At 38.3% G+C, this 27,985-nt stretch overlaps 1 protein-coding gene across 1 annotated transcript in view; it reads right to left on the minus strand.

Annotated features, from left to right (window-relative positions):
* The window catches only part of Lmo3 (LIM domain only 3), a 55,995-nt gene extending 29,862 nt beyond the window's left edge, over positions 1-26,133 (minus strand). The window contains exons 1-2 of the mRNA XM_059256984.1: positions 26,109-26,133; positions 21,843-22,056 (exon numbers count right to left, since the gene is read on the minus strand). Coding sequence (XP_059112967.1) covers positions 21,843-22,056; positions 26,109-26,133 — 239 coding nt within the window. The remainder of the gene's footprint in view (positions 1-21,842; positions 22,057-26,108) is intronic.
* Positions 26,134-27,985: the final 1,852 nt, after the last annotated feature.

Below are 27,985 nucleotides of genomic sequence, written 5' to 3' on the forward strand. Positions count from 1 at the left end.
GCTGACTGAAAAGGCATACTTTACAGAAAAATATCATCTAATAATCGCAGGTACAACAGAATAATAGGACAAAATTTTTGATGTTAGATAACAATTATCAACTATTTCAGTCTCAAAAATGAATGGTCTGTGGCTGGAGAGGTGGCCTAGCAATCGAATGGAGGACCTGGATTCGGTCCCTAGCACCCACATCAAGTGGCTCATGACAGCCTAAAATTGCAGGTTCAGGTGTCTGATGCCCTCTTCTGGCCTCTATAGGCGCCCTCATGTAGATGGTGCCCATCGATTCATGTAAGTGTGTGTGCATGCACACACAAGCACACACACACACACAGATGCACACACTACAAACAAACAAACAAACAAACAAACCTTAATGGAGAGCCAGGCATTGTTCTGCAAATGACAAGGCCCAGTAGAGTATCTGGTCACAATGAGAAAAGGTTAGCTGAGAAAAGCAGGACAGACCTATCCTCCATCATGAGGTAGAGTGATAATATACAATACATGACATGTTTTCTGACAGTATGCAATATGAGGAATAAAGTGTTGATCATGCATTGTAGAAAAAGAAAACATACTTGAATGTTACTGGTATTTTGTGCAAATTCTATTTTCGTAGGAGTTTTAGGGGTAAGAGAACAAGATCACTGATCCCACAAGGATGACCCCATCTCATAGAAGGTAGAACATTCTATACCACAAATCCCATCATCTCTTTACTAAGAATGCCATCAAAATCAGAAATGGTCAAGATTAGGAGACATGAACATAATAATGTAACATGAAATGTGATCTTGAGATCCTGATTTGAGACACTAGATTTGGAAGACTTTATGGGGGTGGGAGGAAATGAAGAAATATAAATATAAATCAGATAATAGATTAAGTGATAATATGTTACCATGTTACATATAATAGACTGAAAATATCAGGTTATAAACAGTAGGAAAAGATACTACCTTACCTGGGCAATTGGATAAATATTTATAGCTATGTATAAAAACAAACCTAAAAAGATTTAGAGTGCTAGGAAATTAAATATCAGTAGTCTCTTGTAGGGCTTTTGTTTTGCACTTTTGTCCATTCATAGCTTTAAATTTATACACTATAGATGCATTTCTTTTGTAATAAAAATAAACTTATTGAATTTGATAACCAAAAACATAGCATTGACCATCTATAATTGATAATTGATAACATTTTTTTGTTTTACTGGTTCAAAATCTATTATTGAAAGAAACACACATTTTTGACCATGCGTGATGCACATTGCAGATTAGTTTGCTATGTTCTCCTCTAGTTTGTCAAATGTAGTTGTATTTATGGTACAGATCTATTGCAAGTTGGCCTATGCTCATGTTGTCTGACCATGAAAGTCATGTTAGTTATTCAAGGAATATATGCAAAGATCAATTGTCCATCATCACGTGAGAGTTTTTTATGAACTGAGTTTTAAATCTGAGGTATTTCTTCAGTATTCAATTGCAGATGCCGAGAGGTATGAAATGTTCAATGCTTAACAGTGGAGGAGAGTAATGGGCCAGATAGATGTTTAAAAGACATCAAAATATTAGGGGAAACTTGGAGTAGTTGTGTGTGCCTAGTGATTGTGTGGTTAAGTCAAAGTAGCAACAGCCATAGATATGTAATACTATCAGGAGAAAAAATCATATTTCAATAATAGCAGGGTTCCCATGATACAGTCATTCTGTCCTTTAAATATTTTATGGAGACAAACCACCTGGACTACATCAAAATTGAGTAGGATCGTGGAATCTAAGAGAGTAGAAAGCTTTTACAAAGGAGAAGTCAACACTATAAGAAGATGAAATGATCATGAAATGTTTCTTAAGAAAATGATGTTTGGCTTCAGTAATTAGATATTAGGAAGTTCAGTATCAGCAACATGGATGGGGTGGCACACAAGCCACACAGGAGTGGGGAGGAAGTGAGGTTGAGGAAGTGCAGATGACAGAGGGGGAGGATTCTTTTTAAGAAAATAATTCTGGGACTGGAGAGTTGGCTCCGTGGTCAAGAGCATTTTCTGGTCTTAAAGAGGACCAAGGTTTGATTCCCAGCATCCACATGGCAGTTCACAACCATCCATTACTCTACTTCTGGGGGTGTTGACCTCTGTGGGCACCAAGCATGCATGTGGTATGCATATGTACATGAAGGCAACTGCTTATATACATAAAATAACAAAAAAAAATCGTCAAATAAAACAATCCTGGTCAGTAAACGAATTTGCTAATATCAGAACATATTTGAAAGAATAAAAAAAACTGAAATTTTAGAATGGAAAAATCTTGTCTATATTCACGAATTGAGAGTAGAGTTCTCAGGCATGAATATGTAAAGAAATACAGAAAAAAATTAAAAAGATACCTTATCAAGCAAAGACTCACAATGCAGGGTGAAATGAAGCTGAGAATATAAAACTGGGTTTGAATGGAATTTACATTGTTCATCAACTGGATGAATGTGATAAAAAATAGCTGTAGATACATCAAAAGAGATGAAATGTGAATGGTGGCAGGAGGAAGATGTATATAAAACCTGAGACAAATAAATTAGTACGTGTCAGTGTATAGATTCTTAGATTGACTTTAGCAGTACTTAGGTTAAAAGCAAAGGCATAACTGTATCCATGCCCACTTCCCAGACTGCATCCTTGGTAAGCTCTTTATTGGAAGACAGACAAGATACAAGAAATGATGTTGGAAGGCTAAGACCAGCATGGTCAATTGGTGGGTTATCATTGGTCAGGGAAAGCCAGGAGATTGAAATAGTTGATGAAATTGGAGAAAGAAAATACATAGCAGGGAGTTGAAGGTTGAAGTCAAGGATCAGCTACAAGGCAAGTAAGATGGGATGTTAATGGAGACTTTCTGTGTTACTGGGATGACATATTCTGTGCAAGGACAAGACACTGTATGTGATCCTGATATGAAGAGCTCATATTCAGTACAGCAGAGAGAAACTTGGTTTCATTTGTGTGGACTGTATTGAAGAACATCTCCCAGAATCAAAAGAGAAAGGAAAATACAACATGAGAAAGTGTAAAAAGTGAGGCATATGAGAGTGGATGAGTTTTGTTGCAGGAAGCATCTTTTTGTCTTCATCTGGGTTCCTCTTGGGTTCCTAAAATATGGGATATAAAACAGCTATGCTGACAGCTGGAAGGAAAACTGAATCTTTAAAATTAAAGGCAAGTTACAGTTGAAGCAATGGTTGAACCTCAATTAAGGTGATGTTTTGATTTTTTAAGTATCTTACCAAAGATTGTGGATGTGAGAAGGTCCATGACAAGGACATTGAAGTTCCCACAGCACTTACTGGGAAATTGTGTAGGTACCAGTAGACTGACATACAGGTAGAGGAAGGGAATTAAAACCAAACACGGTTAGAGTTCACATTGATTGGCAGAGGGGTGATGGCATCCTCTCTCTCCCCTCTTCCCCCTTTCTCCTCTCCTTTCTTTCTTCTTTTCCTCTCCAATCTCCCTCCTTTCTTTATCAGATTCTTTTATTTTTTCCTTTATTTAAATACAGGTATTGCTAAGTAGCACAAGTTGGCCTCAACTCAAAATCATCCACCTTACCCTCCCAAGTGCCAAGTACAGGAGTCACAATGTGACATAATGCCAAGCTTTGGACATGCCTTTTACTGGCTAAATTTTCTTCAACTTGACACAAGCTAGGGCCATCTGAGAACATCAACTGAGAAATGTCAATCTGTGAAGGATATTCTTGATTAGTGATTGATATACGAGGATCTAGCCTACGATGGGCAGTGCCATCCCTAGGCACTTGGCCCTGGGTTACATAAAAAAGGAAGAAGAGTGAAGCATAGAGAGGAAGCTGTAAGCTGTGTTCCTTCATGGTCTCTGTTTTGTTTCCTGCTTCCAGGTTCCTGTCTGAGCTCCTGCCTGACTTCCCATCACGAAAGACAGTGAGCCTTTAGCTGAAATAAACCCTTCCCTCCCCAGGTTGCCTTTTTGTCACAGCAACAGGAAAACAATCTGGAATATACAGTGACTGGTGATTTTAGGATGGAGAGGTCTGGTAAGATGTGGATGACTTCACGAGTCTGACATATGGCCTATTGACAATCCCTGAAAATATCCCCCTTAATTCCAGGGAAACTGTGCTACATACCACAAGCTTGGGAAGAGGCAAGGAACCTTGTGCTGTGGAAGGAGCTGCCTGGATCTCACAAGCAGAGCCAGAACTCTTGTTACAATAAGCTCTGAGGATATATTGAAACAAAAGTACCAATGGTATATGTTAATGAGGGGTAGTGATCCCCTTTTCAAAATTCAGAATGATACAAGCATTTTCAAACACCAGTACATTGTACAAGTTTTTAAATGTATAGACAGTTATTGGAACTAGAATAGTGAGTCTAGCCAAGAGGTTACCTGCAAGCTATTCATGCATAATCATCTTTATCATCTTAATTTTAGGAGTTTTCCCTTATAGGTCTAGAAAATATAGAGTTTATTCATATATGAGCGATACTAGGCCCACAGTAAACAAAGCTTGCTGGAATTGAGTCGTGGCTTCCCCTCTAAGGAGGTATATGAGCCCTGATTTACTATATATTTTATGTTCCAGGCTATACTCATGTACCTGAAGACATTTGTATGCAATCCCTGGCTCAGCCCTCTGTGAGTTAAATAATTCATTTTAATTTACATCAAAGAATCATTATAGAAAGCAAGTTACTGATTGCTGCTTTAAGATATCAGTATCACATGTATATGTTTGCTTTTTAGGATGGATTAACTTCATGATAAATTAACCATGTGTCTATAAACATTAACAAATCAAAACGTTGCATGTGCTCTGGTCTTTATACTATGCAGGGTGAGTTCAAATGTTCCCACTATGGTTCCAAACACCCTTTGCTTTCACCTGTATTTTTTTTATGGGTAGCATTTGGGGAATTCCTTCTATCACATCCTTCCTGCCCTTAAATTCCTCTCACTCAGCCATCTGCACTTCCACCAATGCTCTCACCTCTACTTCTTTCCATTGTAGTTTACTCATCCCAGTGTTTAAATGAGTTCGTTTGAATGATATTAGAAATAAACCTCCAAAAATATAACCTCCATCTATCACAATTTGGAATCTATCTATCTATCATCTATCTATCTATCTATCTATCTATCTATCTATCTATCTATCTATCTACCATATATATATAGTAGACATATATATAATAATCTATATATAAAATAAGAATATTTATATATATATAATAATAAACACACACACACACGGGTTAAGAGAAAACAAAACTCTGAAGATCAAAAATACTGTCATCTCTGAATTGTTGATGGAAAGTAATTTGATCTGGAAGACAAAGAAAAGAGAGAAAGAAGTACAAACACATTTTTAAGTCACAGTGCCCAATACAAAGTATTATGTAATCACTGACAGGCCCAGGAACTTATTTGATACTCAGATCTGGGGAACTGTCACCAATGATTTTGTAGTATGCTGCATGATATGACAAACAATGTCTACAGCAGGCCTGGAGCAATGACTGGGTTGATTTAGTGTTTGATGTGCAATCATGTGGACCTGGGTTCAGATCTTTAGCACTACACAAAGTCTCACAGCAGCATGGTGGTGTGTGTCTGTAATCTCAATGATGAGGAGGTGGAAACAGGAGGGTACCAGAATGCCCTCCTGTTGGTCAGCCACAGGATACAAAGAGTGAAGGAGACACCTGATACAGTCCTCTGGCCTCCAGACACCTGAGTGCACATACATACACATGGACTATACACATACTCACACACTGAGATATCAATATTTTTTGAATGACCACAATAGCAACCCTCAGTCATTGGAATTTTGCAGCTATTTGTTAAATATTGCATAACATAAGCTAGTGGCAAAACCTTGACAAATAATTCTGTGGAAAAACCCTGGAAAGCCCAAGCAACAAAGATCAAGGTAAAAACATAGCTCCCTAGAACACTCTAAACTTAGGATACTTAAAATTATCAGGAGGAATAGTTTAATACTGAAGTTTTCAGATAACCTGCCATAAATGCTGTTTCTTTCAGTGGAGTGTAAAATCAAGAGTGGAAAGGCAGTGCTTGAAGAACACAGTGTCAAGACGCCGTCATGTGACAAGGGCTGCACGCGGACTGAAGAGTCATAGGTAAAGTACATGTGTGAACGAGGAGCCTCAGCCCAGAAACAGGAAAGAGGTTGGGCCATGGTTGGGCCAGGGTGAGCTTTCCTTAGCCAGGGCCGCTTTGTGTGCTCTAACACATGGCTGAGTGGAAAACTTCTGGCACTATGGCACTATATTTAGACAAAATTCAAAATTACACATTACCCGGGACTGAGGATATGGCTCGGTGGGTACACTGAACAAGAGGACCTCAATTTGGATCCCCAGCACCCATGTAAAAAAAAAAAAAAAAAAAAAAAAAAAAAAAAAAAAAAAAAAAAAAACTGGGCCTGATACAGCCTGAAATCCTAGCACTGGGAGGCAGGGATTGGAGAATTTCAGGGGCTTGCCGACTACCTGCTGTATCCAATTATTGAGTTTCCAGTTCAGAGAGAGAAACAGATCTTAGCTCAGAAAATAAAATAACCAAGAGTGATCGAAAACGACATTCAACAAAATCCTCTGGCCTGCACGTGCTTATGTACACACACATGCAGACCCTTGTACACACACACATGCATGGGAGCCCACACAGAGTGCATGTAACTTTCTATAGCACAGATAAAAGATCCAAGGGTGGCATTGTCACAGTCAGGCCCACTAAATTTGGAGGAATATCTACACATCTCTAGATGTTATATTTTAGGTAGGAACCATCATCTCCAAAGCCCTGTAAATGGCTGTCAACATGACTCTGCCCACAGTAGGGAATCCAGAACACATATCTCCTGATGCCCCTCCCCCACTCACACACACAGTAGTGGATAATGTTCTCTGTTGCTCTGGTACCTGAGCTGAGAGCCCCCTGTGGCTCCTGCTGTCACATACTTATGTCACCTTTCTCACAGAGAACGCGTAATCCAGCACAGTTGGTTTCAAATATTACTGAGTGGTAGATTTGTTTGTAAAGTGGTAAAATTAGATAATGCATCTCATCTAAATGCATGCTCTCCCTCTAATAATAGAATCGTGTGGTGGCTTCAGAAGGCACGCTCTAGCATCATCCGGCAGCAGTTTGTGCATTAGAACACTCTGTACTCCTCCAAATATCCAACATAGCTCCTTGCTTTGCATCTTTGGTGACTTCCTTCTCCAAAGTCTTCTTTTCTATCTGCTGCATTCAACTGTCCTTCTGTTCCCACGGGACTACTTGGACAGTAGCTTACATTTTGAATTGTAGTAACTGTGGGTACTACAGGACTGTCAATCTCAAAGGTATTTATAAATTATACACACACACACACACACACACACACACACACAGACACACACACAAAAAACGCAATGAGCAAAGTGATTCCGCTTAACCAGCTCTGACTACCCACTTTAAGAAAATCACAGGGTGTGCCTAGGATCCAATGCTAACAATTTGTTACGCAAGACAGTGTTATAGCTTTCTAAGTGGTAAGTAACTGTTTAAAAATTCCCAAGCATTCTGAAATGTTTCACTTAAACATTTCTGCAATAAAATCTTATTGAACTGTTGCTTCCATTAATTTTCTACAGACTAGAGAGCAAGAAACTCAGTTCGATTTTTTTCTTTCAACTTTGCCTACTACAAGCAAATAAACTGTGGCTCTTTTAAAATAAACCCCTGGCCTTGAGTTTTGGCCCCTTAATAGTAGCCTACATGGTTGACTACCCTTGGTGTCAAATTTTCTTAAATTGTATTTCTGTCAGTGTTTCATTTTTTTCAAAGCAATGGGCCCTATAATCGCAAGCACTGGTCTGTCAGGAGTGCATTTTAACAGCACGACACAAGTATTTTTCACTACGGGAGACAAACAATGATACGTATTACATGCAATAAGCATTGCTTTGGTACACAGGGTTCCTTTAGCATTTATCTGTCTCAAATCTCACTGTGTCCTGAAGGGGGGCTTGCAGGGGAGGGAGAGGAACCCTGCCTCATACTAACATCGCCAGTGGCTGTGGCACAGCAACAGACTTACCACAGCACTCACGACAGAAAGGCTTGGTTTACTATATTAAATGACCACAACGAGACCTACTAGCTCATAATTAGCAAGCCTCTCATTTTCAAACAGCTGCCCCAGCTTTCCCTTATAACTCCTTTTCCAAACACTCATGCTTACCTGCTCCCATCACAAAATGTCATTATCAAGAAACTTTCAATCAAGCATTAAAAGCTACTAATATAGAGTGATCTCAAAATCGGTGGTACAAAATTCCCAGGGGTCTCTTAAAATATTAGCATTTCAATTTCTATTTTTTCTTTTATTTCCATATCACTATCATAATTTTAAAATTTTTGCAATGGAGAATTTACAATGTATCAATTTTTAAGATTTATTTTGCTTGTTTTAATTGCATGTACATGTCTGTGTACAGACAGATGCCCCTGGGTGCAGTGTCCGTGGAGGCTAGAAGAAGGTCACAGTATCTCTGGACTTGGAGTTACAGGCAGTGATGAGCCATCAAATATGGATGCTGGGAACTATAATCTGGGTCTTCTGCAAGAACAGCAAGCATTCTTAACCACTGAGCCATCTCTCCAGACCACCCCCTAAGATTAATAAATATACATAAGTTGAAGGTTCACACTTAACTGCTTTAAAGAACATCATCAAAATGTTTAGAGAACACTGTGAAAAATAAAAGACTCAATACAAAGATACTGGCATCCTTACATCCTTGTCATTCAAGAAAATGACAGAAAAATCAACACTGTTATGGAAACCTAAACAACCTAAAATTTATAATTCTGCCCCAGGGAACATTAAGTAGAGTGCTTTACAAGGTCATGGACTTTCACATGCTAAAATGGGGCAAGTGAGGGCAAATAAGATATTCAACAAAGCTGTCACTTCAGTTACAGAGGAAATCCAATTTTCACTAATTCCCCTAAAGAGTCAAATTGGCCCTAATAATAATCTCTTCTGTTAAAAAATCTTGTGTTTTTTTTTTTTAATGTGGCCTCAAGTGCACATGATATTTAGCTATTTCTTCATCCATCTTCTTTGTAAATGAAAAGCTGGCAAAAGATCTTATTACAGTAGCAGCTTTTCATATTCGTGATTATTAATCACTCTTAAACCTCATCTTAATCTGTTTCTTTAATGTTCTTTTTATGTTTAATTTTCCCACTACCTTATCTTCATAACTCAGGGAAATTCTTCCTTCACATCAACAGAAGCCGCCAGTGAACTGTCAGTTGCTGTGCTGAGCTTCTTCCCAGGGTGATTCCCCAACAAATCCATGAAAGGGCACAGCACCCCTACTTGCCATGAAGTACATGGAGGCCCACAGGGGTTGCATAACAGCACCCCGACTTGCCAGAAAGAACATGCAGACTCACAGGGGTGGAGTAACAGCACCTTGACATGCCAGCAAGTACATGGAGGCCCATAGAGATAGAGTAATAGCACCTCTACTTGCCAAGAAGCACATGGAGGCCCACAGGGGTTGTATAACAGCATCCTGACTTGCCAGGAACAACATGGAGGCTCACAGGGGTGGAATAACAGCGCCGCAAAATGCCAGGAAGTATATGGAGGCCCACAGGGGTCAAGTAACAACACCCCCACTTTCCAGGAAGTATATGGAGACCTGCAGGGGTAGAGTAACAGCACCCCTACTTGCCAGGAAGTACATGGGGGCTGACAGGGGTCAAGTAACAGCACCCCAACTTGCCAGGAAGTCCATGGAGGCCCACAGGGGTGTAGTAACTCACAAAGGAGTGCGCAGCTATATTGTATTGGAGTGAGGCAGATTTCAAGTCTAGGCTGTTCACCATTCTGCTTCTCAATATACCTCTGAAACCAGAGATTAGGTCTAACCTTGCCTAGTGGGTGAGCTATCTGAGGAATTGATGAGAATTTGTGTGACTTATTTTTTTTGTAAGTTGATATTTGCAGAAGATAAATATCACATGAATCGGTCCTAACAGGGACATATGACTGTTCTGCCATTGGGGCTCATGGTGACAAGAACATCTGTGGTAGGAGAATATGTAATGAGTAGCAAAGTGGTTAAAGTTAGGAGATGTTAAGCCTGGTTGAGTGGCTCACACACATCATCCCAGCATTCAGGACCTGCAGAGGCTGAGGCAGAAGGAGAGCCGTGAGTTGGGAACAGCTGTACTATACAGCTGTACAGTGAGTTGTAGGCTAGACTGGGGTCCAGAGTGAGACTCTTTCTCAAAAAAGAAACCAACAGGGATATGTATCTAGCGTAGGAGAGATCTTGTCTGGCAGCACAAAGCCTTGGGTTTGATTTACAGCACTTTGTTAACTGGGCATGATGACAGAAGCCTGTGACCCAGCACTAGAGACATGTGAGCAAGAGGATGAGAATTTTAAGTTCATCTATAGCTACAAAACAACTTTAAGAGCAGCTTAGGAAACAGGAGACATTGGCTCAATAAACAAACAGCAAGCAAATAAAAGAAAAAGAAACAAAAAAATATATAAAATAAAACCCCATACTACACCTGAGTGGTAAAAACCAAAGATTCTGATTAGTACTAGTAGATAAAATATCTAAAATGAACTTTTAGAGTTATTTTAAATTTTCTCAAGAGTTGACTGTGGCAGGTCTCTGCAGATGTCCACTGTTGATCAAAAGCACGGAACATTTAACATGTTCAGTCAAATGAACAATCAACCTTCTCCAAAGATGGGCTTTGTTTAATAATGACCTCTGACAAGTTTATTTACGCAATCAACGAACTGTAGAGTCATGATGAAGCAACCTTTCCTTGAAATCAAAGTAAAATGCATCTACTTTAGAAGGAGGTAATGGCAAATGATTAGGAATGTCAACTCAACCTTCACAAGATGGCAGCCATAAGAGGTAAGTCAGTTACTGGGAGAAATGGAAACCACAGGAAAGGTCCTTGGGATTCAAGATGACAGTCATGATTACAGAGCTCTTTGGCTAACACTACTTTGTAAACAGTATATATTACAATTTTTGTGTGTGGAAGTGAGCCACTGTTTCATGATCCATCAAATGTGTCTCCCTGTGAGATTCAAAGTGCATTAGCTCAGATTCTCAATAAGTATGGTGACAGAACCTCAGATCATCTTCTAGATTTATGCATAGGTACAAACTTTGACTTGCATTCAGAAATTTAATTCACTTTTTTTTTCACTTTTAGGAAGTAATCACAGTTTATATATATCCAGAGAGATGGCCCAGTGGTCATTGCACTGACTGCTCTTCCAGAGGACCTGGTTTCTATTCCCAGCACATACATGGTAGCTCACAATTGTCTATACCTACAGTTTCAGGGAGATCCAACACCCTCTTTATGTCCTCAATGGGTACCAAGTACATATGTGCAAAACAGCCAAACCCAATAATAATAATGTTCTTAAAAATTTTAAAGGAAGAACAGATATCAGTTTGGGGGTTTTAAAAAATAATGGCTATCTCTTCTTGGTTTAAATTTAGCACAGGTGAACTAGGTTTAGGTTTATGGTAAGAAACGAATTTCAATGTGAACAGCACCAGGCTAATGTTCCTCTCATAGTATTAAAAACGTGATTTACTGAGTTATTTCCAGTAACAATGTATTTTTCCTAAAAGCCAGCTTAATGCTCCATATGCTGATTAGAGCAAATACGTCACGCTAAATGTTTTTTTCCTAGAAAACAATTTAATTTCATAAGTCTAAACTTAACTTTTAAATTTTATTTTAATTCCCCTCCCGTGTGTGTGTGTGTGTGTGTGTGTGTGTGTGTGTGTGTGTGTGTGTGTGTGTGTAACTGAGGTCTTTTATATACAAAGTAAGTGCCTCACCACTAAGCAACATCTCTGGTCCAGGCTTATCTTTGAAAGGCACCTCATACTTAGTACAACTGACTTCAAAAGTTGAAAACTAACCATGTTTGAAAAAGTTCCATCTCTGCAATTATTACTGCCTGGGTATTGAAAATACATCTCAACTCTGCTGTGATCTGGCCAGAGTTCATCAGCTGGCCAGTAGATGTCTTTCTGAGTAAGAGCTCTGGTTTTCATACCACTTCACTGCAGCAGACATCACGTTGTATTTGGGATTGAAATACTACAGAGTTCCAATGATCTTTCAACCATATCAATATATAAGTACAGGTGTTGACTTAAAATCAAACACAATTATACAATAGCCTGTTGATTACTTGCAGATAGTCATATTACCACATCCTCATGGTTTTTTGGATCATATTTCATAGCTACCATTTAACCATGAAGATTCATTGGTATGACCAAATAAAGACACCCAAAGAAAAATTACAGTAAATGAGTGACAGAATTTCCCGTGCAATTCAGTACACGAACTCTAATACAAAATGCTATAGATGAGTGCTGTTCAGAGCACACAGCTTCCATAGGGGGCACTCAGAATTTTAAGGGGAACTCCCACTGTACTCATGACAGAACAGCAGAGATCCTCACACTGACAGCCTTTTACCTCTATGGCTCTTGATCTTGCTACATCCACAGCAGCATCTTTGATGCTCCTCAAACCTATCAGGTCTTTGTCCTGATTATTTATTGTGCTCAGAATGTGTTTCACATGCATGCCCCTCATTAGCTCTGTCATCTCCTTCAGGTCTCAATGAGTACATTTCTGTATAACCTAAGACAGAGATCAGTTCTCCATTTCTTCATCTCTTCTGTCTTCTCTTCCTCTCCATTTCCCTCTTCTGCATCTCTCTCCACAGATATATGTGTGTGCATTCATGCTTGTGCACTCTTGCACACACACACACACACACACATTCCACATGCTCCATATACTGCCTCATTTCCCCCATAGCTATTAATGCCTATATAACCTATTCTTGTTTTGATGATTACTTACTCTGTCTAATTAGGATAAAATTTCCACAAGGGCAGGAGCTATTTTCATGTTTTATTCAGCATTATATCTCAAGGCTTTGTTATCCTAGAATAATGATATTTGTTGGGTGAGAAAATGAGGACAAGAATGCTAAATGTTTTGCAAGATGTCAATAGTAACCTCCATTGATACCTGCCAATATCTACAAAAATATGCACAGGTTCAAACGCAGTTTCACCTTTATCTTACTCCAAATAAAAAAAAATCTATGAGGCTCAGATTTTCTAGAGATTTCTAACTTATAATACCGTCTTTACAAAGTCTATATTTGTTCTTAAAACCTTCCTTCTAAAATTTGTCTTTTCTAATTTATTTTTTCATGCTGGGGACTAAACCCTGGGCCCTGTGTATACTAGGCAAATACTCTACTACCTAGTTATAGCTTGACCTTTCTCCCATGTTTTTCTAATTTCACCCACTCACACACACCTCATTTTCTATGTTGGTCATAACTGGAGTAAAAATTTTTATATATCCTTTAATATATCCTTAGTTATTTAGCAAGAATGGTGTCAATGTTTATCAGTTGTAGAAAAAAGTTCTTCACAAATTTCTCAGACCGAATAGCTGATTATTCACAGAGTAAAATATCAATAATAATATTTTAGTATTGATGTGTCATGGAAAATCAAGTAGGAATATTACATTTTACATCTATTATTTATGGCAATGAAATATTGATACTCAAATTATTTGTTTGTATTTCTCATAGTATAAATAAATGCTTAATGAGATGTTCATGTGCAGTCCTTCTAAATTTCAAAATTAGGCTCAAAGTATAGTTGTGCAAAGTGTAGTTTCACTTTTACAATTTGAGTACACCTGCCCATAGCTATCCACACCCGTACTCAGTGTTAGAGGGTATGACCGCTCTTTCCATTTTCTTTCTCTGTTTCCACTCATCTAAGCAAAGGAACAGGAAACAGTCCACTCCTCTAACTCAGCCTTTATATGTCATGATTAGGGAAAACACACTTTTATTGAGGAATTGATAGATGCAAAATAAGCATTGTACTCATGATCATAAAGAATTATAAAATGGTATAATCTTGATTTTTATGATATGTGAGCATTGTATCAAAGGATATTACTCAAGACATTCTAAATATTTTATTTTAAGACAGGGTCCCTTGTAGCCTAGTCTGTCCTCCATTTGTTGATCCTCCTGTCCCAATCTACCAAGTGCTAGAATTACAGGCATGTGTTACTTTGCCACAGGTAATACTATAAAAAATAAAACAAATCAAAAAATAATTTGAAAAGCAGATGACTATGTACTCATACTTGAACTGTTATTAAAAATGTCATTGTTCTGGAAGTTCTAGAAACTTAAATTTCCCAGCACATATGGAATTAGCTTCTCTCTGTGTGTTGCCTTTTGAGATCTTGTAGCACTAATGAGATGGGAATTTAGTTTTTCTCTGTGGTATTTAGATTAATATTAAATGTTAGCATTATCACACTTTATGAAGTTCTATGCCCCTTGCTTGTCCTCCACATATTTGATATTTATGTTTGCTAAAGCTGATCTTCTGTTTTATTAATAGGATGAACTTGATGTGGACACCACTGTATTGCACCAGTAATAACAATTTCACTTAAATATGGCTTTAGCGTGCTCCTCAGCAAATAATCCTTCAATTCCTAAGAGTCTTTTATTTTCCCAGTAGCCCAGTTGGAGAGTTTTTAATATTAAATTGAATCATAACAACACATGCTGATTAGAGTCTAACTTAATACACAAAGCTTAATGTTAATTTTATAACTTCAAATCAGAGATCTGACTAGTCTAGGGTGGTTATTTATCTCAAGTGCGATTTTATGTGAAACTTGTAAAGCCTACAGATAGTTATATTTTACATATCATGAGAAGCTAACGCCATAGAGGAATTCAAAATGATTTAGAACTATGAAAATAATGCTTAGAATTTGTTATGATGAGCTTAGGATAGAAAGCAAAGCTGGCCTAAGTGTTAATGATGTGAGGAGTCTGTGTGTTTGATTGCTGGAATCCTAATTCCTTTAATGCAAAATTATCCATTGGCATCAACAACAAGAAGGAAAAACAATGAAGTAAAATAAGTTGTTTAAACTAACAAAAAAAAATTCACTTGCACATCACATGTTTCACAGTATAAACTTTCCTCCAAATGAATTTTACATAAATAACTCAACAGAGGAAATACATAGTTAGTTTTCAGATAAATTGTTTCCATCATTCAACTCTAACTAGAGAAGACAGGCTCAAACTCCAGAGGAGCTGGTGAAAACAGAATCAGAAGATAAACATCAAGTGGGAATAAACCCAGTGTTATGAGATCTGTCTTTCACTTTAGACTAGCAAAGACGTAACATGTACCAGCAGATCAGTCCTGTGGTTTCCAACACGAGGAAATTAGCTTCACATGTCAGCTCCTCACAGATTTCAAGGCTCGACATACCATGAAACTGGAGAGTTGAGAAGAGAGGTGAGTGACTTCTAACAGAAACACAGATAACATGCGAACCAAAAAACAAAACAACAAAACAAAAACAAATCTGAGCAAGAGAATACGATATTGCTACTTTTTTTTTGTTTGTTTGTTTTTTGTTTTTCAAGACAGGGTTTCTCTGTGTAGCTTTGTGCCTTTCCTGGGACTCACTTGGTAGCCCAGGCTGGCCTGATATTGCTATTTTTATTTCTACCTCCCTTCTTTTCAAGATCTCATCAGATGCTTCCATAAATTAGCTAACATTAGTTGATAAAAGTGAGGCATGTCAGCTGACTGGGCAGTGTAGAGGGCTGAGAAGAAACTGCTGTCTGTGATGGAACTGAGGAAATGTTTTCAAACAAAATACCAAAAGAGGACTTGGAAGGGTTGCAGAGCAATGAGGCAAAACACCAGGATCATTTCTGTGGCTAAAATTCTTATTTTTAGGATCTGTAATTTTTATGTGAGGCAGAAAACTGAACCACATAATACATTTTTATAATGTAAATATTCATCAAAACCGTTTACAAAATTACTACTTTCAGCATATTTTCAAAATGAGATTCCTTAATAAATTATGTTTATGCAGTCCAAACACAGCATTAAGATGTATTATTAGTCACTTAATGGAGGCTAATGGTGAGTTTATAAATGAAGTGCTGGCTTACTTTGATATTTTCTAAGAGCAACCAAAAATAGATATTCTTTCCCAGAACTCTACACATTTATAAAGTGCAAAATAAGCATGCTTAGCAATCCTCAAATGTAGTTCTTCTAGATGCCTTTAATCCCAAATATACTCATAGAAACAGATTTTTTTTAATTTTTTTGCTAAGTCAGGTATGTCTAACTTATCCAAATTCCATGTACAAACAACCCTCACTGAAGTCTTCCACGCATTATAAAATGATGAAAGAGACAAATCAAATAGTGTGAAATATTCTTAATATTCCCAGAGAGTTGGGATTTTCCATGAAAATAGCTAAAGTATATAAAACAAATCAAAACAAAAATCCACAAAACAAATAGAGTTAATTATATGAAGTATGTAAATATTCATTCATTACAAATGCATAATTGTGGAACTAAAAATAGAAAAAAGTTATAGCTAAATTTACAAAGGAAAAGAAATTCTACATATAGATTAAATATTTTTTAACAGGCATAGTTTTTGTGTATTTGTTCCTCAGAAAGTCTACTATGAGCCACCAATTATTTTCCCAATCAAGGAACATTTCTCTAAAGTGTTGCATCAAATGAAATTATCACCCATTCATTATATTGCTCTATGCATACTATATAGTCTAAACTAGAATTCAGTAATACTTTCCTATGATAAAAGCAAAATGGAAAAGTTACAACTCTTTATAAAGCTGTAAATAATGTAAAATACTTTGCAAAAGTTATAACAGTATTTTTCAACAGACCATAGCATCAAGTATGTTCATGTGTCAGAATATTTTACTATACTAAGATCAACTAAGACATTCATATATTATAAAAATTAGGACTGTAGTAAAATGCTTGAAATGAAGCTTGTAGAAAAAAGTTTATGTGTTTTTTTATATCTCAATCTAGATAGAAATTTCTTTCATTTTTAAACTCAGATGATAAAAAGTTATTTTAAAAAATAATAATGTACTGCTTTCCAGGGCAAATATTTCCATCTGCTTCATATTCAGAAGGCGAAAGTGAGGGGAAAAAGAATGAATACTTTATTCCACATTAAGACAGACGCTGTGCTTCATCTTGCCCAGATGAAACAGTATTAATAACACATTTCTATTTACATTTAAGACTATAATTGCACATCAATATAAATTTAATCTTACATAAAAATTTAGAAGTATCAGGTTTGATCAGTGTGAAATAAAGTTATAGCTAGATTGATGCTCTGCGCAGCATTTTATTTTAATTTTCTCTTTAAAAGTTATATTATTATATTAAAGCATATAAAATTTGCAGTCAGCAGAGCAAGCTTCAATCATTTTAGTTAATTGGCAACTTTGGTGGAACGTGAAACATCACCCTTTCCCAGTAGTTTCATTTTAAACAAATCATGCTCACATATAAAAATAGCAAATTGCATTAAATTTTATATAAGACATTTTACAGCTTCTCATGTAGAACCAGCTATAAGCAGCTTTCTTTCATGGCATATACCAGAACAAACAGCTTTGAGTCAACTCTCTGGCAAGACACCATTCAAAGAGACATGAGATATAGGCTGTGTCGGCTTAATTCTTAGAACACACCATACCAATTTGCAGGCTTACAGAAACACTAAAAGCAAAAACTGTCCCAAAGATAGAGTGGTAAGATCTGATATTCTTTTTTTTTTTTTTTTTTTTTTTTGCCTCTAGGTCAAAAAATAAAGAATTGGCATGTTTCTGCCATTTCTGACTATTTAATGTTTACACAAAGTCTTAATTCTAAAACTCTGGTAATACACCGGCTACTCACATTTTCCAAAATGAAGTAGGAGTGACAGCAGCGACTAGAGTCTCTTAGACAAGACACTAAAGGTTGCTATTTTTATTCAACAACTGACTATTCTTAGATATTATCATTTTTAAACTCAAGCTTAGAGTCTAAAGATGCTTTTTGTCTATCTTGTTACGAAGTTACCTTAAAATCTTTGAAAGAATGCATTAATGTGGTGGCCACATTTTTAACAAACGCGTTCCTGGGTTTTGACACAGAAGTGCCTGGCAGCATTTCGACTGCACATCCTTGTTCTGAAAGTAGGAAGAGTTTTCAAAAGTCAATTATTTTCTTTCTTTCCGTATGAGGAAAGTTCCAGGGAGGGAAAATAGTTCTGAAAATGGGCACGTTTTTCTCCTTGGATATGTACATCTTATGTTCACAGCAAAATAACAGATCAAGTAACAAGCCAGAATGACAGGTCAGTTTTGGAAAGCAAGCAGCCCCACTCTGGGGTCTGAAACAGCACAGTGCAGGTGTTTTGTTTTTCCTTAAATGCAACTGACTGTGTCACAAAGGTTAAAAAAAAATGTCTTGAAAAAAGACACATATTACAGTAACAATGGTTATACCTTCAGACAGTTTCCTGCTATCTAAATTCCTATATTTTCGTATCATGTAATACCTCAAATCACTACTCAGAGAACTTGCATGTTTTCATTAGGTAACACTATCCCAGTCATTCAGAATAAGAGTCAAGTCTTCTAAAACTCATAGCGTAGAAGGAACTGATTTTTTTTGTTTTTCTTCTTTGGGGAAAAAGTTAATTAGGCTGTTAAATACAGTTGGCAAAAGTATTTTCCTCTTCTCCAGTTACAAACAATTATCTGGTGTAGGAAAATACCAATAACCAATAATTTATAAGCATGGATAATGTTTCCTTTTGCATTTTCTATTTTCTTTCTTAGGTAACTAGTGACTCTGAGGGACGATACAAATATGTAACTTATCTGTGGCTTTTCTTTTGTTAATCTAACAAAATCACGTAATACCCAAAGTTAAAAAATGTAACTATTTTGAAGCAAAATTTAAGTGGTTAAATATTGGCTGTGAAAAAATGCAAAAATAATATATATTGAACAAAGAGGGAAATAAGAAAAGTAATTTTTGAGGCTTAGCAAAATTAATCCAGAAGAGTATTTGTTCACGAATCACATTACAAATATTCGTACAATAAAATAAACTTTCTTAATAGCCACAGAGTCTTAATTCTGAAACTTTGATTATGCATGGACTGCTTTGTGCCTATTTCTGTAAGCAAGTTTAAAAGCAATGGCTAGAGTCCAAAACCTCGTTACTTAATGATATTCTTCCCCTATTCTTACCCATGTCAGCCACTGTTTCAAATTCTACCTTCCACATATTAGGCATCTAATAAACATTTGTGAATGGCTATATCCAATCAAAGACTTTGATCTATGAATAAATTTGATTTTACGTACAGGATTCAATTATTTAAATTTCTTAGAGGCACAGCTATACAATTTCATAGAGACCTATGCTTTTCACATAAAACATACCACATCTGTGGCATATTCTACACCCTATAACACAGCATTTTATGCACATACCAGTTCTCCATGTCACATTGACACTTTCTGTGTTGACGAAATTGCCCAAGTCACATTACACAGCAAACCTTCAGCTTAAATAAGGAATAAGCTTGCTGTTAACAACCTAATCTGAGATGTTAACAATCCTTGGTCTGTTAATGTAACAACTGGTCATTAATGTGGTAATGACCAATTTAAGAGGAAATTGTTCTCTGAGAAATGAATATATTGGTGATGAGGACCATATCTGAAAGAGTAAGATGTATGTATACTAAGTTACCTGACATTAAAATGAAAACCTAGCAGAAATGGAAACCTTTATCACAGAGAGTAACATGCATTTTGTTTTTTTTAAAAGATGAAGACTTCAGATACAGAAACTATTTTGTTACATTCCCTTGGATGAGATATTTAATTGGGATGATGAAATGCTAGGTTAACACCATATTCTATTTGCTATCACAAGGAAGAATAAAATAAAACAAATCTAAGGTTACTTTCTCTGTTGTCAACACATTGAAAATGCATAACTATTTTACCCATGAAACAGGCAAAGTCAACATTTCTAATTCAGAAATATCCCAAACATCCAAACGCAATCTTTACACTCTTCCTAATGTTTATCTTTTTTACTTATTAAAAATGCCTACTCCAGCTCAAACTGTATAAACTCCCTGTTTGCCACTGCAACCTAAACCCACTTGATATACTGAAATTGTGCCTAAATGTAAGTCAAAAGGAGTCAAAAAGCTGTGGGCACCAGTTAGCGCAGACAAAGCGAACCTAGAAAGCAACACGTCAGATCCTGAAAAGCAAACACAACTGCTTTATCTGGAAATGAGGCACTCATTCACAATGAGCACAGGAGACATTTTTATTTCAAAGAAGAAAAGTTCAAAGACTGCAGAGTTCTGAAAGAATTCATGTTGTAAGTTAACTCTGATTAGTTTTGCCACCATAATGAGGGAAATCCTGGCTCCTGAGAGTCACTTCCCATTGTTGGCACCTTGTGTGCTTCTGAGCTCTGGGAACACGGGGAAGTGGTAACAAGTGCTTGTAATTAGCCAGGAGGCTATAAGCATAAGCCAGAAGCCCTGCTACCAGGGGGAGAGCAGAATGTGTGAAACCACACTGGATTTGCCCCTATGCAACTACCATTAATCAAAAGATAAATATGTATTAGGATAAAAATCTGACTTTAAATAACTGAATTATAGACTAAGAAAAGAGGAATCGAATTTCTTAAGAACCACCTCCCGGAATGGCCAAGATGGTTGGTTAAGGAGTTACTACCAATTGATAAATTTTGTGTCATAAGGAAAACGATTCAAATAAATAGCTTAATGTCAGGCTAGAAAAAATGATTAATTGTATCAAATATGAAAACCCAAATGATGCCATATATCATTTCTCTAATTTGATAGATCCCACTTTATTAAGATAAGTAATTTGAAGCTAAGTCAAGTCACAAAGTCCCCTGAAAAGAAAATACTTTCCCTTCAGTAGCATTTTTGTGTTGACTGAAAGCAGGAAGCATGTTGAACTAACTTCAGGCCATCATAACCACGGATACCCACACTGGCTTGAGACTGTTCGGATGTTTACTTTGGAGGATGGCGATTGCTTCCCATCAATGCTGGGGTCTTTACTTTTTCATTCTCTATACAACCACAAAAGAGTCTGAGGCTGCTCAGTATTGAAGTGATAACTTCAAATATCACAGGGTGGCAAGACACAGTTAAATGTGTGCCAAGGTTCTAAAACATTGCAGTAACTATACTAATGAATACAAGTTAAGAATTTAAAACTGATTTTCTATAGCATACATGAAACAGGAAACTTAGCTGAATAACCAGATTATTTTGTCTAACTAAAGTTGAATTTATTAAAAGTACAGAGCTAAAATATTCAGCTAAGCAACTGATGTGTTTCTCTTTGTCAGACTCAAGCAATTTCATCTCTTATGCTTTAATGAAAGAAACAACCTGGATGCTGTTTTCATCTAGGTACATCCTTGGCATTAGCTGCCATTTCCAATGTAAGTAATGAATGCCTGATCAGAGCACATGGACAAGCCAAATTAAAACACTTTAGGTGTTTGTGTTGGCTATCCCTTAAGCAGAAGTTTGTGTGATACAGGCCAACATTTTAAAGGCTGGCAGGATAACATCTTTCAAAAACATCAGTCAGTAGTTAAGGAAATCAAACAAACAAACCAAAAATACACTTACAAATGTACTTTAAAAGGCATCCAGCCATCACTGGTATGCAAAAGATAATCCCTACCTCAGGTAGTCTCTGCGACAGAGGATAAGGTTAGCTTTAGTGTACAGGGTGGAGCCCACCTCTCCCAGACGACAGTCGCAGCAGGCACACTTCAGGCAGTCCTCATGCCAGTATTTGTCCAGCGCCTTTAGGAGGTACCGATCCTTGATTTTGCGGTTGCAGCCAGCACAACCTTTCGGCTTGGTGTCTGGCTGAACTGAGAGCATTTGTATGCCTGAGGGAAAGAATTGAGAAAGGAGAACTGAGACTCCGAGACAGAAAGGAAGACAAACAGGTGAAATAGTTAACACCCCCTCTGCACTCCTTTTTCCTTCCTTCCTCCCTCCCTCCCTCCCTTCTTTCCTTCCTTCTTTCCTTAATTCCTTCCTTCCTTCCTTCCTTCCTTCCTTCCTTCCTTCCTTCCTTCCTGAGAGTAGTATTACAACCAAACTACATTTTGGAAAAAAAACCCTCAAAGTTTGTAAAAATCCATATGAAAACCTTGATGAACTCATTCACATGAAGCAGCAACAGTGATGAACTGATGTTGCATGCTGGACCTTGACATTGGATATGGAGGTTAGATATCCTTCAATCATTTCCCTAGTGTTCCATTCTCCACACAGAATGGTGCCCTCGTAAAAACGTGTGAGTAAGTGGGTGACAACCAGAGAAGCAAGCAACTGAAACTAATTCATATTGGCTGACCTGACAGGGATCAAAACTGAGCTTTGCTTAACTGCAGAAACAATTCACTTAACATATGTGTGATGAAAGAAGCATGCATCTGTATGGGACATTCAGAATCTTAGTTTAGTGATACAGATGTTTATAGATAAGTACCCAGTGCATCTGTCCCCCAAACCCATCAATTCTATAGTGCTTACTTACATCAAAATACTTGCTTCTGTATCCTTGATATTTCAAAGTATTCATTGTGTTAAAATAACAAAATGTATTTATTTTCATACACATTAGTCACTGCTTTTATTGAAGACTAATCACTTATTATATAATATATGCTCCAATCTAATACAAGTATAGGATTATGCAACTGATAGCCACAAGTATCCACTTATTTTATAAGGGAAAGAAGAAACAGAAGACAAAGTTCAAGAATATATAAAATTACACAGTCATCCATAAATAGATACATTATAGAAAGTATACATATATCATATTAAATATCCCCATAGTCTATATGTCAATGAATAACATTCTTCATAAGCAAGGAATCTTGCTTCTATGGGCTTTACAACTGGACTGAAATATTTTCAATTAATTGAATATTCATTTTTGAGTTTTTCTTTATTTTTCCCCAGGTGTCAAACACTCAGCCTTAAAAAAGAAAGAAAAGCTGGGCAGCTGTGCAAAGCTTCATCATTATCACATGATGGATTTGAATCACTATAAAATACTGCAGACATCATCGATTCCCTCGTATTACAAATTATAATACAGAGAGGCAGGGAAGTGAAGGGGCCCCTTGAAAATTGGACAACAGTGGCACTATGGATGTGGTACCAGGTGGTCTACCTGCACCCACAGACCACCCCTTAACATTTAGTTTCCTCTCCTAGGCATAAAGTTTTAAACTTAGACAAAGATTAAAATAAAAACAAACCACCTAATATGAATGCATTTAAGAGAGTTTCAGAAGGGAAAAATGAAGCATTTCTGATTCATTTCTCTTCAAGATAGGTAAACTCTCCCCTTCTGATACCTTATGATGAAGGGTTCAACCCTCATTACCTCCCCTGTCTGTAAAAGAAAATCACATTGGTAAGAGGCGTGAAAGCATGCCCACAGCTGAATAAGTTTTTCAGCTACCAACGGCACATGAACTACATGTAATATTAGAATGTTCTTGAGCTTTCATTAGGAAACAACTTGCCTGGTAGAGCAGCCGAGGAAGGAATGCAGGGGAGGAAGTGGAGTAGCTGTTTTGTGTTTCTGACATGCAGAGCTGTGGTGTTCTGAGCTGTGGGCCAACAACAGATTTGTGCACAAGAGCAGGTGGTATCCTCGTAGCCTGCTTTCTGCCCCTTTCTTTTGAAGGAGCTAAGGGCCTAGTGTAGATTAATCATAACCCTTGATAGCCTTGCTAAATCTCACTCTCTAGAACTTCTAACAAATGAAGTTTCTTTGATCAGAACTAGTTATCCTTTTCTAGCAAGATCCCACAAGGCACGAGTCCCATTAATTATGGTGCACAACAGGCCCAGGTGCCTCTTAGTCATATACCTAGGGGGAGCAGGGGGATTTTGTTTTACTAAGGAAGTCCGGATTTCATGACTGAAAGCATCTAGAGGTATGTTAAAGGTAACTGTCCTAATTATCTAATTTGAGTCTGTGTTTTTTATATCACAAAGCTAAATGATGAAAAATAGTAATTCTTCTTGGTAGTAAGCTAACCTCCATTATTTTCCATGTTTGTGACATTATTACTAAGTGTAAAGAGTCAGCTATCTTTATTCAAAATAATTGTAACCAAGACAGCAGATACCAACATTTGGCACAAGGAATACTATATTGCTTGTCTTCACAAAATGTTTTTGTTGTGTTGACATTTTAATTTAGCACTCAGAGGCCAATTAATAACTGAAACTCTTACATTCTGTTTGACCTTGTGCATAAAAGAAGTTTGATATTTTCTATTCCATCCTCATATCTTCTTTTAAAGAACATTACCCCTTTTCTCTTGCAAATGGAATCTGTTCCATTCTATGCATTAAAAAAAATCGTAGGAAAACAATCACTTGGTAGTCACCGTGTTGCCAGGCACCTAAAAAGCAGAAAGCATTGAACACTCTCTGCTCTTAATCCGAGAGAGTATGTCTGGGGAGAGTTATGTGTTCGTGGCTGAGAGAGACACTTCACAAGTTGCTCATAGCCCATCAGCACTCATAACTAGTTTTAGATTGGCATGCAAATTGTTCTGAGGGAAATTCTTATTGCCTCTGAGACCCTGCCATTCTGAGTTATTTGACAGTTTAAGGGAAATCATAATTTTTAAAAAAGACATAAATAATAGCCTGTGCAGTGTGCTGTGCAGAAATAAGTAGAACCGTTTCATTTAAACTCTGGTGAGCTTTTAATTGCCTGGATTGCATTGTGAGAAGGCCTGACGGTTGATTGCATCCATTATGTTCCCTTGTTCTGTGCCATTCATCCGCACAGTCTTAGCTTCAGTAGTTAACACAACAAAGTAACCACAACTCCACAACACACAGGGGCTTAAAAAAATAATCACAATAATGAAAGATGTGCAGCACTTAGGCACAGTGTTTTTTCTTTCTTTCTTTCTTTTTTTTTCTTCACGGATGTATTATTTGGACTGATCACACAGAATGAATGGAAAACATTCTTTCCCTTTCAGAAGATTTACAGAGGACAATTTGGGAGAAGGAGAAGGGGCTCCATCACGAAGGGCTTTTGGAGGAGAGGATGCTAAAATTGGGACCGCAGGTTTCGCAGCTGGGAGCAATGACAGAGATTAAAAGAATTTGGCCAACACAGCCTTTCGATTGCCAAGAGTACCAAACAAAAGATTTTCTCTCCTCCTGCCCATCTTCATCCCACTCCCACTCACTCCCCCTAACCCAGATTGGAAAACTGGATTGGGCCTAAAAGCTTGTTTCTCTCTGTTCACTGGCCCAGAGCACCCCTACAGGCTGCAGCCCCCTAAGGGAAAACAATGCAGATAGATGTCCCCAAATCTCTGGCACTAGAGCTGCTTAACTCTGTTCTGCCCCTTCAACTCCCAACCCCCCTCCACGTCCTGCCACCACCCTCCCCTTTTTGAGCAATGGAGCTGGGAACCAATTTGATTCCCTTTTTCTCCAATGCAGCTGCAAGGCTCAGAGATACTGACATTTCCCCACTCTTATCAGTTTAATTACAGTTACCATGGCAGCAAAGTGCTAGTGCTTGGCAAAGGCCAACAAGAGATTTGCAAGACTGGGTTCAATTTTGATGCAGCTCACATGCAAAATAAAAAAAAAATAAGAAACATACATACACTCTAACAAAGAATCCCCTTGCGGAGTTTATGATCCAACCTTTTGTAGCTGTGTCTTTGCAGCCACACAGGGATGGTTTTGCAAAGAATGCACCAGTATTTGTGGCACCTAGCGAGATTAATTGGTCGAAAGCAGCAGTCTTTAAAAGCAGTAGCAACAATAATATTTCGTATCTTCAGCAGTAGAAGAGCTGGCAGGCGCTGGAGCTAGCCACGAGTGCCCGAGCGCCCCGAGAAAGTGCATCTAGGATAGACTGTAACCTTACCAAAACTTTTCTCCTGTTTCTGCATGAGTTGACTTAGGCGTGCCCGAGCCGCTGCAGCTTCGCATGGAGCACCAAGCCCACAAGCAGGAAGTAGAAGAGGGGAGTCACTTGTATTTGGGGCCCAAGCATGGATCTGGTGAGCAGCTTACAGGGCCGAGGATCCACTGTTGTGAAGCCACTTTGGGAGCTAGGGTCTAGTGGCGAGGGAGGCAGGCGGTGGGGGAAGGGATGAGGGAACGTGTAAAATGATGGCGAATGACAAAGCCACATGCTTCCCTAACTCTGCCCGTAATCCTAAAATCCCAGAGGCCCCTTTTAGCTTCCTGGTAACAAATGGATTTGATTAAACCGTCACACGCAGTGTTAGCATAGCATATCGTGTTCGGTATGAAAAAGATCATAAATCTGACTTGTGTTTCATAACAGCAATCTGAGTAGCCCCCGTTAAAATATGCTGAATCTCTAGACCTGTTAAGACGCAGGCACTTGGGTCCAAGAAACCTGCTTCCACTGGACACTTTTCTCCTCTCTGCATGCTCCCACATAGTCACTTTTGTAACACATAGAAGCAGTGTTTTGTTATTAAGGCTGCATAGGGTAGAAGCAGGGGTGTGGACAGGAACAAGGTTTTAATTTCAACTCTTTCTTGGAGGAGGGCATGAATTTCACCAAGCAGGCATGGAGAGATCCCAGAAAATACCCAAGACTGACACCACTTCCCTCAGTCTGAAAGCAACACCCCACCCCCCAACCTTTACAAACTGTCCCAACCCCTCTTCCGGAGTCAGAGTATGTATGCTGCAGCTCCCAATGAACTTTGTCTATTATGCTCTGGACTCCTACTTGAGATGTGGCGCTGCAGCGGCACGCTCCCCCTCTTCCTCAGGCATCCTCATCTTCCGCCCCGCGTCTATTTCGCGTCTCATCATAAAAAATAATGATGCCTCCCATGATTTAAACAAAACAAACAAACAAAAACCATCTTTGCCGACCTGCAGCCGGGTGAAAGTTGCAGTGCTGGTGGTGGGGATGGTTCGGGTGCAGCTTTACTTTATGCTTCATTGAGAGAGGATGGGGAAGAAGAAGAAGAAGAAAAAAAAAAAAAAAAAAACACCCAACATCCGCACACGCACGCGCGCACCCGGAGACACACACAGCACAAATAAGCCGATGCGTGTGTACACAGCCTCTCACTTACCTTCTCAATTAAGCGATACAGGGGAGGGTGTTCAGTGAGCACAGAGGCTGCTTGGTAGCACTTCTCCTTGGGAAAGGTCAAAAAGAAACATTGTTTGAAAAAAAGGGGGGGTGGATCTCTATTTTTTTTTTTTTTTAAGTTTAAAATAATGAGGTCCTCCAGGATCCGCCAAGTACCAGTGTGGACCGCATGCGAGCCACAGGTGTCCTTCTTTTAGGCAACTGCAGTCCAGGGGGATGTCTCTCTTGGTCCTGGCTCCAGACAACTTACCCCAGCAGCCTGCGAGGAGCCCGAGCTGAAGGAAGCCCTGGCTCTCAGCCGCAAAATGCAATCCCTTCCCAGCCAGACATAATACAGCCCAAGAAAAGGTCACCCAGTTATTACAGCGCAGCGGAGCCCAGGCAGCACCTGTCAAGACCACAGTGGAGGCAGCTCCCTTCCGATTTAAGAGTATTTACCTCTCGCCCCCACCCCTCCCTCTTCTCTCCCTTCCTTCTCTCCCTCCCTCTAGCTGGCTCCCTTGCTCTCTTGCTCGCTCGCTGGCTCGCTGGCTTGCTAGCTTGCTCTCTCTCTCTCCGCTGTCTGTTCTGCAGCTCAGTCAAGTACAGCCGCCCTCGGAAAGTGCAAAAGCAGCCACGAGACAGATCCAGGCTTTGTTGCTAATTTCCCAGGGTGAAAA

This window comes from Peromyscus eremicus, chromosome 3 (genome assembly GCF_949786415.1).
Source record: "Peromyscus eremicus chromosome 3, PerEre_H2_v1, whole genome shotgun sequence".
Classification (NCBI taxonomy): Eukaryota; Metazoa; Chordata; class Mammalia; order Rodentia; family Cricetidae; genus Peromyscus; species Peromyscus eremicus.